The sequence below is a fragment of the Mytilus trossulus genome, chromosome 11 (genome assembly GCF_036588685.1).
Source record: "Mytilus trossulus isolate FHL-02 chromosome 11, PNRI_Mtr1.1.1.hap1, whole genome shotgun sequence".
In the NCBI taxonomy this organism is placed as follows: domain Eukaryota; kingdom Metazoa; phylum Mollusca; class Bivalvia; order Mytilida; family Mytilidae; genus Mytilus; species Mytilus trossulus.
Genome location: NC_086383.1, coordinates 1052374 through 1065902, shown reverse-complemented (window position 1 = coordinate 1065902; position 13529 = coordinate 1052374). Strand labels below are relative to the sequence as shown.

Genomic DNA, 13529 nt, shown 5'->3' with positions numbered 1-13529 from the left:
TGTCTTTTATGTTTTAATATTTGTATTGTGTATTATTGTTATGTAAATGTATGCGTTTGTCGGTTATAAAAGCTCAGAGAGCTTATGTTTATTTGTTATATGACATGCCGACTATAAATAAAGCTTTGAATTGAATTGAATTGACTTAATTTATAACAAACCTTACTAAAATTGTCGATTTATTAATTTCAAAATGAGTCCTCTTAGAACTCTTAGCGTTAGAAACCCATTGAAACGCTTCGGACGCATAACATTTCTATCGTGTTGTGTTCGTTTTTTTAAATGCCTGGACACACATATACACAAAAACGCACTTCTGTGGAAATGTTGGAATTAAGTAAATATTCATTATTAATCGACTGTGTTCTTGTTCTGCCTTAAGCAATAAACAAAACAATAAACAAAGCCCATACTAGATAAAAGAAGACCAACAATGACAAATTTAAAAACATTTAAAACGAGAAATAAAGGCCAAATTTCTGTACAAAATAATAAACCAAAAAACAACGGAATTTAACCAGTAGGTTGAAGGCGCCAACTCTCCTCTAACATGAGACAGTGGTGTAACAGCACAACATAAGAACAAGCTATATTTTCTGTCATTATCGTTAATTATAGAAGACAAATGATGTCGGTCATACATCAATAAGGTAGCAATCCTACAACATACATGTAAGGTCTACGTGTATATACAAAAATATGCTTCCGTCATGTGACTCACGAATAATTTTGCATCCGTCCACAGTAAAACTTTTTAACAAACAAAAAACTTTACGAAACCTGTTACATAATTGATAATAATTTTCCATATAACACTTTAACCAAACAATCAATTCGCAGTAAACAAGGTTTTTTAATAAAGAATTATGTAATTTGATAATCCTTTCAAATGCTTTGAATTAACAAATGATATAGAACACTGCCAATCAACACTCGAAATTGATTTTTTCTGGTCTTTTTCAGTAAACACACAATATGTTACATACAAATCAAAAATCAAGTACATGATTGAGAATGTGCATATCCACGCATGTTCCGTACAGTCTTAAAAACGTAACATACTAAAAACTAAAAATTCCAAACTGCAAGGAAAATTAAAAACGGAAGATGGCAAAATCAAAACCGCAAAAACACCTAACGAATTGTATTTAGCAAATTTAGTAAATTACCAGTGCCTATAAGGAAAAATAGGTTACTTATTTTGTGTAAAAGAGAGGCGAGGGATACTTAAGGGACAAGCAAATACCAAATTAACAAATAAACTGACAAAGTCTTGACTAAAAGAGAAAAAATAGCAGCATACAAACAATAGTACCCAAACACAACAACGAGAACTAAATACTGAGCCTCACGATCCCAATCATAAACTGGGAGTAATATCAGGTGCTCCGGATGGGTAAGTTGATCCTGCGCCACATGTGGCACCCATCCTGTTTGTCATGTAAGTACAAACCAGGTAAAATGTCTTATTTGGTATGCCACATTCCGAAAAAGGAGACGGAATTATTGAAGTTACAACATTAGGATACATTGTACTCCGCATGTACTGTGTATGAAACATTTCATTTTCATGGTATGTTATTAATATAAGAACAAACGTGGATCCAATAATTTAAATTCTCATCTATCTGCAGTGTGAACATCATTAATTATTTATTTTAATATCTAGTATGTAGTAAACATTTATCTTTGAATCTATTCATACATGCAGATTAAATATTACTAGGTTATTATCTACAGGCAAAAGCACTTTATCTTTTAATCAGTTAAAATATTACATGCACTTTCATATTTATTTGCATGTTTTATATTTCAAAGTGGTATACATAACGGTTATCAAATCTCGTCCTACATGCAAATATGATATAATGTCGCTTTGATATCGGTCATAACGATTTATATCACGTGATGAATTAGAATCCTATCCATCCCGGATAAAAGTAATCAGTCATATCTTCGCTAAAGTCTTTTCTATACTCGCTATTATTTTTAGCCATATCCTTATAATAAATAGTTGTACCATTAGCCAACCATGCCGCCCACCAGCCAAATGAGCCAACTGTTATTATAGAATGGTTGCATTTAGATAAAACACACATATCAACTTCCGGGGAATGCATGTGCATAAGAACAACGTCACTTCCTATCACATGTTTTTCACGCCATAACATATCTTTCCAATTATGAGCAGTGTAAGCTAAAAACAATACATGTTTGAATTTCTCCCTGAAGTAGTTCATTGATTTGTTAATATAATCCGCACTAGCTGTCCGATAGCCGTACTTTATTTTACCTTTGTCCAAATAGTCTCCTCTTCGTATGTGAATTCCAACTATTTGGAGTTTATCATTCGGTACACTTGAATGATTTGAAGTCCATTCAATTATTGTTTCGTTCAAAACGTGTTGGCATTTAGTTTCAAATTCTTCTTTGAATTTAAATTGTGTTCGAATAGCTTGTTGGACATGACTGAAATATTTCCACGATTGTAATAGGGACACGTGTTTAACATTGAGATTGGCGGGAACATTGGCTGCATTCTCGTCATACAGACAAGGCTCATTTTCGCCCCATGTTTGTGCATATTCACAAATTGATTTATTTTTTAATTTAAGCGCAAACAAATTGTCAAACGAATAGTTTATTTCATCGAATTTATCAATGGCAAACACCATGTCATTTCGTTCAGCTATTCCAAAGAGAGATGCGTATTGAAACATTATATTACCAAGCCTCCCTGTCCAGTCTGCGCACAGATGACCTCTAATGTGGGGGAACAATTCCTCTGTTTTAGTTGATGATAACAGTACACAGACTGCAAATGTTGAGATTGTCACAACAACCGACATTCCTACAACAAAAAGGAATAAAATTAATAACCAATCAATGTAAGAATGGATTGATGTTTAGCACCAAATATGATATGTATCTAAGCATGACATTATTTTAATATACTTTGAATATGAAACTTGCTAGGAACTATGCGGTATTGGCTTTGCTCATTGTTGAAAAGCCTTATGTGATCTATAGTTGTTAATATCTGTGTCACTTGGCCTTTTTGGAGATTTGTTCCATTGGCAATCATACCACATCTGATTCTTTTATAAACCTACACACGGCGTCGGATTTTTACCGTGCTTTGTCAAATGACAAAACTTCAAAGACAGACATATTACCCTCCTATGTCTCATTATTCTTACTCCTAAATATTTATTCTTTAGGTCTTAAAATTTTGTATGGTAAGTTGGGCAGAATAAAAGTAAGCGTTTATGGTTTTCTTAAAATGTATTACGTTATAGTGGGGCTCAGTTGTACAAAGCATTTGTTAAATTGATTCTGAGTTTAAAATGTCATCTGGTCTCAATTCAGTGTAAATCCAAGATCTCACAATTACGAAGACTGAAGGGTATAATAACATTAACGGTACCAATTTTCTTGCACCAGATGCGCATTTCGACAAAACATGTCTCTTCAGTGATGCTCGTGGCCAAAATATTTGAAATCCAAAGCTTATATAAAAGATGAAGAGCTATAATCCAAAATGTCCAAAAAGTATAGCCAAATCCGTGAAAGGAATCAGAGCTATGCATGAGGGAGATACATTGCTTAATTTATAATAATTTATATCATTTTGTAACAGCTAATTTTAATAACACAAAAAATCCGTATTTTCATGCCAGTACCGAAGTACTGGCTATTGGGCTGGTGATACCCTCGGGGACTAATAGTCCACCAGCAAAGGCATCGACCCAGTGGTAGTAATAAAATTAACGGTACCAAATTTCTTGCACCAGATGCTCATTTCGACAATACATGTCTCTTCAGTGATGCTCGTGGCCAACATATTTGAAATCCAAAGCTTATATAAAAGATGTACAAAGCATTTTACGAATGAATAGCTATAATCCAAAAGGTCCAAATAGTATAGCCAAATCCGTGAAATGATATAATACATTCATGTGTCTGGATTTGCTTTAACATGCATTTTTATCTGGTATTGATTATAAGCAATAATTTTAGGTTTAAGATAGCGTCATGACCCTAATTATAGAAAATATATGCCACACTACTGATAAATGGCTTATATTAAAAATTTTCAGTTATGGAACAAATCACTTATCTCAATTTCTAACTGTTTTAACATCTAGTTGAAACATATCGTTTGTTGATAGCTCTTTTTTTATGCTTCATAAAATAATCAGAAGTTATTTCCCCTTTTCTTTTCTGTTTTGAACAATCATTTTGGAACATTACTCGATCACTAGGCATAACACAAAAAAGATAGTGATTTAACAAATTAATCGTTGTTTCATTCCATTCAAATTTCAAAATATATTCATATCCATTTGTAATAGACAAAAAACTTACCAAGAAAAAGATGGATTTCTGTTTGTTTTAGCATTGTTTAAAACTAGGTTTCATGTACAATATGTACCGATATTGTCAAATGTATAATGTAGCTATAACGTTTCACATATTTCTTCTTAAGGTCCTCATTTCTTATCTCTTAAATTGTCTATGTATATGAATGGGATTGATAACGACATTGAATATAACAATCTCATTATAGATAGAACAATAGGTAATTGTTTTAAGCTTTATGGCACATTCGATATTTGATCCCGGATGTGGAGGAAAAGATGACCGACACGTTAATTAAGGTTCTTGTGTTTATTGACATTTTTACTTTTTAAACACATTTGATGTAAAAAAAAATAATTGCAGATGACTAAATATAAATATGATGTAACAACAGATAATTCTAACAATAGGTTTTATATTAGCTATTATTTGGCTTTTTAACTATTTTGATCTGAGCGTCACTGATGAGTCTTATGTAGACGAAACGCGCGTCTGGCGTATAAAATTATAATCCTGGTACTTTTGATAACTATGTACACCACTGGGTCGATGCCACTGCTGGTGGACGTTTCGTCCCCGAGGGTATCACCAGCCCAGTAGTCAGCACTTCGGTGTTGACATGAATATCAATTATATTGTCATTTTTATAAATTTTCTGTTTACAAAACTTTGAATTTTTCGAAAAACTAAGGATTTTCTTACCCCAGGAGTAGATTACCTTAGCCGTATTTGGCACAACTTTTTTGGAATTTTGGGTCCTCAATGCTCTTCAACTTTGTATTTATTTGGCTTTTTAACTATTTTGATCTGAGCGTCACTGATGAGTCTTATGTAGACGAAACGCGCGTCTGACGTATAAAATTATAATCCTGGTACTTTTGATAACTATTATCATTGTTTCGAATCAGTACTATTCTTGTCAAAGTGTGTTGTACAACCATCTTGACAATATATAGATACAAATATATACTGCAGCTGTGCTCTTTGAGCAGTCAAATTGCATTGACCGTATATTCATATGTGATATACAATCACTAACGGTGTATCAACCTGTTTATGACGTTGACAATGTGTTTCCGTAGAGTTTTATTAATGACGTCAATAAAACATACAGGTTCGCGGAAATTAAACGTCGTCCGCTTCAAATTTGGAAATGATGTTTTTACCCAAAATACTTCATTTAGAACAGTTTATAGAGTTGCAGTATATAGAGAATAACCATACATTGTCTCTAAATATCAATGCTATTTGTACTCGGCTCGAAACAGGTAGAAATGCTCGGCACAGCCTCGCTTTCTACCTGTTTCTAAGCATTGAACACATAACATTGATATTTCGAGACAATGTATGGTTTTTCTAAATATATCAGTACTTTCTGGGTACTTGAGCACGTCATCTTATTAACTGACTTTTAGTAAATTTCAAAAAAATCAATGCGTTATCATAGTAAGTGAGTCTACACGTGATATCAACAAGCCTTACACCTGACACATAACGAAATCGTCATAGAAATTTCAATATGAAGTTTATTGAACTGAGGAAACGTAGTAGTAGTAAAGTCGAGTCCAAATAAATGGAAGAATCAAAGATATATGTAGACTTTTATCTGAATAAACATAAATTTATGTCCAATTAATGATCAACTTCTGTAAGAAAACTAGTTGTTGTACCTTAGAATAAAAAATATTTGGTAAAGACATTTTCTGCAGCAGCGTAAGAAGACTTCCTATTAGTCACATTAACTTTCTATTCAGGTCTGTCCTAATTACCAGACACCTATCACTGATAAATCTAGATCGATTGTCTAGGAATCTCGTCACGTGACACAAGGTAGAAATAGAATATATGTACTAAACTTCTACAATTCTACCTTAAGAGTGCTTTTAAATGGAAACTAGAAGAATGTATTCTATGTATTTATTCTCCAAACTATCTGACATTGGAAATATTCTAGATGGCAGTTTTTACGTTTTATGTCATTTATATGTAAAAAAGAAGCTTCATCAGCCAAATCATTAATATCGAATAAAAAGAATATTTTTTAAGAAAGTTGGACTTAAATGCCACTTCTTACAAAACATAAACATTTCTTCTATAGGATGTTTAGTGGTGGGGAATGATCTGCTTACCCTGCAGGAGTATCTGGGACCACCCCTGCTGGAGTATTGGAGATCATCCCCAATTTTTGGTAGGCCAGGTTCGTGTTGATTTGTCTTTTGTTTTATACATGTATGTTGTGTCATGTGTACATTTACTATTATGAGTATGTTTGTCTTTTGCAATTTTTAGCCATGGCGTTGTCATATTATTTTCGATCTATGAGTTTGATTGTCCCTCATGTATCTTTGGTCCCTCTTTTATAGTGGAATGAACATGGTATTTGTTTTGATAATTTTAACTCAATAACTGATAAAAGTCCACCATTTTATCGTTTCCGAAGATATAGTGACTTTTACACTATTGGGTCCCATGTCAGTATTAATAGAAAGCATATTTGAAGAAGACATTATACTAGATAAACTTGGCATTGTCTTGAAAATGCATAAGAAAATTGCTTCCAGACGCAAACACAGGCTACAGTCAACGAACTAATCAATCATAAACCAATTCGTATTTTTTTAATTTTCTGCCTCATTTTATTCATAGTATATATACCAGACAGACGACCTACAAAAGAAATTATTGACTTTTGTTTGTTGTTAAGTTGTGAAGCACTTGGTTTTCTACGCAATACAAATTAAATAGTAAATGACTTTTAATCTAAATCGTCTCATTTTAGTAAATACTGGAAAGGAGACATGGTGTCTGCTTAATGTCTCAAGGTCATGAAAAGCTTAAAGAAATAACTAGTCAATAAATCTACTAACCAAATAAAAATTTTTTTAATTCTATATATGAAAAGTCTATTGTCTAATTGTATTTATGTCTTATATTTTAGAAAATCTACCTAACGAGAAACAGGTGGATTTATGGTGTTTAATCATTATACCACATCGTTGTTTTCTATTAATAGATATCACGATTCCATATGTATTTTTTTAACGATCCATAGGCATAGTTAAGATAACAAAACAAAAAAAGATTCAACAAAGAAAATAAAATATTAAACTATCTTTAAAAAAAAACCCAAGCACTTTATATGAACATGTTTTGTTTAAACTTCAAAGAATTCAAAAGTGTTTCAGTGTGAAAAGATATGAGAAAATGTGGTATGAGTGCCAATGAGATAGCTTTCCATCCTAGTCAACATTTATAAGAGTAAATCATTATAGATCAATTTTTTTTATTGTTATTAATGAAATTTTCGGAAAATACTCACGTATTGGTTTAAATTAAAAACTTCACGTTAAGTCACACGTAATTTTTACAAGAATATCGAAAAATCTATCGTAATTTAGTTCATGGTAAAAACTTCGGTAAATTATTAAATACATTGTTCTCACGTTAAATGGAATAAAGCAATGGCTACCATTTGTTTAAAAATAAAGTCGTACAGTTGTCTATTGAACTTTTTTCTATTTAAATTATTTTTATGTCTACCTGTACGAATTTCAAACGCGCATTTTTACACCAGCAATGCAAACCTTCTTTCCTTTACGGGTAGACTTTACATACATAAATTAAGTGGTACAAGAAAAGCAAATTGGGTATGTTAAATTTGATGTTTGCCTTTTTGTGATTCTTCGTTAGATTTGTTGTTTTTATAGTGATATTAAGACTGCTGTACCCCTATTTTTGACATGTTTACTCTTTGAGTATGTTTGTTTTGTTCATACATCGTTGACAATGTAATGGAATTTGATGCAACTGTCATACAAGTGAGAGGTTTAGCTAGCTGTAAAACCAGGTTCAATCCACCATTTTCACATTAGAAAATGCCTGTACCAAGTCAGGAATATGACAGTTGTTATCCATTCGTTTGGTGTGTTTGGACTTTTGATTTTGAATTTTCCTTTTTGAATTTTCCTCGGAGTTCAGTATTTTTGTGTTTTTACTTTTTTCTATTGAACTTTTTCCTCATTGGCCTTCTTGACAATCAGTTTTGCTTAGGTAAAAACAATACATATTTACCTCATAAAACATTTAGTGTATATTATCTCTACATGCTAATTAAATATCTTTGGATCTAAACATTTTCTTACAGAATCTGTGTCCGCAAACCGTCGAAGCGAATATTTGTTTTGTCTTCAAAATTCGATTGTAAACCTGCCTTCAATTTGATTTGATGACTAGCTGATTACAAAATGCATTATATATCGTTATCAAATCTAATCTGTATCTAAGTTTATATTGTCGGTCAGCACTATTAAGTTTCTTAGAGATGAATTAAAATCCTATCCATCCTGGATAAAAATAATCAGTCATGTCTTCGCTAAAATCATTTCTATACTCGCTATTATTTTTAGCTACATTCTTATAATAGATTGTTGTACCATTAGCCAACCATGCCGCCCACCAGCCAAATGACCCAACTGTTATTATAGAATGATTGCATTTAGATAAAACGCACATGTCGACTTCCGGAGAAGTCACGCGCATTCGGACAACGTCACTTCCGACAACATGTTTTTCCCGCCACAATAAATCTTTCCAATAATAAGAAGTGTATGCTAAAAATAGCACATGTTTGAATTTTGATCGAAAGTAGTTTAACGATTTATTAATGTATTCTTCGTCAGCTGTCTGGTATCCGTACGCCATTTTATCTTTGTCCAAATAATCCCCTCTTCGTATGTGAAGGCCAACTACTTGCAGTTTTCCCACAGGTGTATCGGTATGATTTGAAGTAAATCCGATTATTGCATCATTCAACATTTTTTGACATTTTGATTCAATTGTTTGATTGAATGTGAATTGTTCCCTAATAGCTTGTTCGACGTGACTAAAATATTTCCAAGATTGTAATAAGGACATGTGTTTCACATTGCGGTTGGAGGGAATAGTTGCAGCTAACATGTCATACAAACAGGGTTCCATTTCGCCCCATATTTGTACATGTTCGCAAACTGAGTTATTTTGTAACTTTAGCGCAAACAAATTGTCAAAAACAGAGGTTATTTCATCATCTTCGTGTATAGTTAAAACCATGTCATTGCGTTTTGCTATTCCAAAAAGTGAGGCATATTGAAACATGAGATTGCCTAACCTTCCTGTCCAGTCTGGACATAGGTGGTCTTTTATGTGGGGAACAATTTGTGTGTGAGTCGATGCTAGGAATACATAAAGTCCAAATGTACAAATGGTAACAACAGTCGACATTCCTAAAATTAGACGAAAGAAATCAATTATAGAAAATTATGCTATATTGTATGTTAATTCCTTTTAGCCAACAACTATTACTAGTAGCTGTGGCTTGTTTTAGAGGAATGATAAAATTGTTCCGAATAAAAAATTACTGTAATTCTCATTTTATTTAAAATTCTAATTAATAAAAAAAAACTGCTTCTTGACAATATAATTTGTAAATACAACAACATAATAAAGTTTGAGAAAAAATCAAAAAATAAAGTTATAAGGTCAAAAGAAGAATTTTGATATAAAAGGGCTTAGACTGGTTTAAGTATTAATGGAATGCATATATGTAAATTACTATATGATTTGATTTATTTAGATATCCGACTAAGAGTTTACTAAAAAATAGAATTATCGTCATCCGCAAAACTCTCATCTGGCGATTTAACGCAAGCTTATAAATATGCGTTCTGTTAAAAATGTGGATATTCAAATACACGCCTCATGCATGTCATGTATCGAATCTCATTATGCTGCCTTTTAAAGACACATTTTAAAGTGTTTTGAATGGTTAGTCGTAGACTTGTTGCAATGATTTGTTTTGCCACATTTCAACTTACACTTATTTTCCAGCAACAGTCTTAATTTAACTTTACAGATAAAACCTTTCGCAGTTTTTTGTGTCTTTTATTCCCCTACGATATAAGGCAAACCAATTGCCCCACATCATTCATTTTATATTTTGAATACTTCAATAATTTATAAAAAGATCATTAAAAAGATTTCAGCCAATTTTCATATCTTTTATTCTACAATTCGAAACCCAAAATTGACAATGATAATCATAAGGTAAAAGTCTGAGCTAGTGGAGCTATTTAAAATAAAAAAAAAACACAAATTGCAAATAAGAGTTCAATAACCTATCAATATGTTTTGCTGAATGTATTCCATAACTTACCACCCTATGATCTACAGTTTCAATTTCTAATTGAAATTTTTTCACCTCACTCCAGCGTTAGATTAAAAAATGTAATTTTCAACCAAACAACCACAATCAACTAAAACTAGTATTAAAGCAATTTATCGATTGTTTATTACATTTGCATTCAATAGTTATCAAAGGTACGAGGATTATAATTTAGTACTCCAGACGCGTGTTTCGTCTACATAAGACCTATCAGTGACGCTCATTTCAAAATATTTATAAAGCCAAACAAGTACAAAGTTGAAGAGCATTAAGGATCCAAATTTTCAAAAAAAGTTTTGCCAAATATGGATAAGGTCATCTATGCCAGGAAAAAGACTATTCTTAGTTGGTCGAAAAATTCTAAAGTTTTGTAAACAGGAAATTTATAAAAATGACCACATTATTGATATTCATGTTAACACCGAAGTGTTGACTACTGGGCTGGTGATACCCTCGGGGACGAAACGTCCGCCAGCAGCGGCATCGACCCAGTGGTGTAAATAGTTATCAAAGGTACCACGATTATAATTTAGTACGCCAGACGCGCGTTTCGTCTACATAAGACTCATCAGTGACGCTCATATCAAAATATTAATAAAGCCAAACAAGTACGAAGTTTAAGATTTCAAGACAGACAATGTTATAAGTTTTTAAAAAGAATCAGAGGTGAGTTGTGTCATTCAGCCTTATCATGTATAGACAGATGACTTACCAAGAAAAAGATGCATTTCCGTTTGTGTAAGCATTTTGTATCAACGTGGTTTTCTTTTCAGAAAATTAGATATACACAAAACTATACACGATAGTAATTCCGTGGCGAATTTTGACATATTTTCTCATAAGGTCATTATATCTTATCTCTTACATATGTTATTCGAAATAAACTCGATAAAGACGTTGCATTTACATTACATAATCTGATTGTTTGGATATCTATAAGATATCTTGTTTAGTGTTAGAGCACCTGGTACGAACAAAACAATAAATAAAAATAAGAACAATATTCTACAAAAATAAATGTGCTTTATTAAACAATAATATTTAAAATGTAAATAAACAAATAACAATCATTGTATTTATATAGTGCTGTGGTTTTAAACTATAATTTTTTAAAGTGTCAGAGTTAAGATAATTAAATACCCAAATTTCAAATAAGCATAACGTATAAAAAACATTTGGAAGATCAATCACTTTGTATAAAACAAAAGAAAATTACAATGTTACAAGGCCATTCATTTCTCTATGTTTGGGGTTAAAGAAGAACGGAAAATTTTAACTAATGCTCTGATTGCAATTGCAATGGAATATTAATGAGTCTTGTGTCGGCGTTTCAAATATAGACTGGGTCGAATACACGATAGATACGTTGTATTGAAAATATGTTCCTCATTTTTTTTTTTTGTGTGCAAAATTTAACATCAAAGTTGGTGAAAGACTAAAAGTTTTATTGCCGATTATCATTGTTATGTAAACACATTAAGGTGGTACCTAACACTTTAACTAAAAATAATTTGGCTCGTTTTATTTTCTTAAAAATTTTGTATAGTAATTACTTTGACCCTTTGACAAAAATATAGAAATATCAAAAAATTTGAACCAACCCTTTTATCAGAAAAATTACACTGGTTATTTAGCAGTTTGACAAACACTTATTTTGATCATTGAGAAGCTTTATATTCCCTTATGAACTCTACGTCATTAAAACGTTCTGCTGAGTTATCTCCCAGTAGTGTTAGGTACCACCTTCATTGAACTAAAACTAATTATCAAAACTCTTTTGATGCACAATAAAAAAAGATGATTTTAACATTTGAACCAAACTCAAAATTAAGTGTTTATTTTAGATAGGTCGTCTCGGTAACGGGATAATGTATTCCGTGGGCATGTATTTATTTCGTTACACTTTACGCTCTAATGAAAAAAGTCATTACAATCAAACCCTACGAGAAATAAGAAAAAGTTATGCACGTACTATTTTGTTCAGGCTAAAACTGGATCCATACAGCTATAATTATAAATGTACGTTCGATAGAAAACGTATTTATAAACAAATCTTTGCTAGCTGTTTTGTGTTTTACTGCTACGCAATTAAACTCCTAACACTTATTATATCTACATGCTCATATGAAGTAAACTGAGACGGATAAAGTACATGCAATAACTTTCCCAATGTAAACTGTTGCAACAGGTTTAAAAAAATGCAAGAAAGTTACCATTAGACGTCTGAATCACTTTAACCAATGTCTCAGATTGATATGATACTTAAATATTACGTCAAGGTGATAAAAATCACAAACAAAGAGGGGGGGGGGGGGGAGAACTTTCAAAACACTAACGAAATAAAATTTGTAAAACGCACTCAATCTGAGAAATGATAAAAACATTGGTCAATACATTCAATATTATGTGAAGGCAATTAAAAGCTCAAAACATATACCGAACTCCATTGTAAATAAAAAAAAGGGGGAAATGCATAACACTAGTGAAATAAAACGCAAAATCAATGAAAAACAATATTTGACAGGATTTGGGCTTTTTTTTGTAGCGCTCCGGATAAAGGTACACCAGAACAGAGCTTCGAACCCCCAAAAAATATATATTTTATTTGTTTTGGAAAATGATAAATTACAAAAAAAGTTTTCCGTTCATATTTTTTTCCTCTGTAGATTATTTAATCATATAATATATAATTCTACAAATTACTCAAACAAAATTTGCAAACATCTTTTTCACAAAACTAAATTCCCTAAATGTCATTGTTATTATGTAGTAATGTCCAAGGAGAGGGTTTAGTTCTTACAAACAGGTCTCTTAATTGATGTGCATGTCCAAAATCTAAAGCCTGTAGTTCAATGATTATCGTTTTTTCATGTCTGTCTTGTTTTTTGTTCATTGACTTGTTATGGCTGTTGGTTTTCGCAATAGACCACTTTCGTTTTCATCCGTCACCGGAAAAGACTCGTCAATT

At 31.9% G+C, this 13529-nt stretch overlaps 1 protein-coding gene across 3 annotated transcripts; it reads right to left on the bottom strand.

Annotated features, from left to right (window-relative positions):
- Positions 1-1804: 1804 nt before the first annotated feature.
- On the bottom strand, positions 1805-11408 carry LOC134691653 (galactoside alpha-(1,2)-fucosyltransferase 1-like). Of its 3 annotated transcripts, none has more exons than XM_063552213.1 (2): positions 11274-11408; positions 1805-2851 (listed from the first exon to the last, which is right to left on the bottom strand). In XM_063552213.1, the coding sequence occupies exons 1-2, from the start codon at positions 11305-11307 to the stop codon at positions 1914-1916; spliced, it is 972 nt and encodes a 323-aa protein (XP_063408283.1). In that variant the 5' UTR covers positions 11308-11408; the 3' UTR covers positions 1805-1913. The 3 variants fall into 3 exon arrangements, with proteins under 3 accessions (XP_063408283.1, XP_063408284.1, XP_063408285.1); XM_063552214.1 differs by lacking the exon at positions 11274-11408 and adding an exon at positions 4369-4492; XM_063552215.1 differs by lacking the exon at positions 1805-2851 and adding an exon at positions 8679-9623.
- Positions 11409-13529: the final 2121 nt, after the last annotated feature.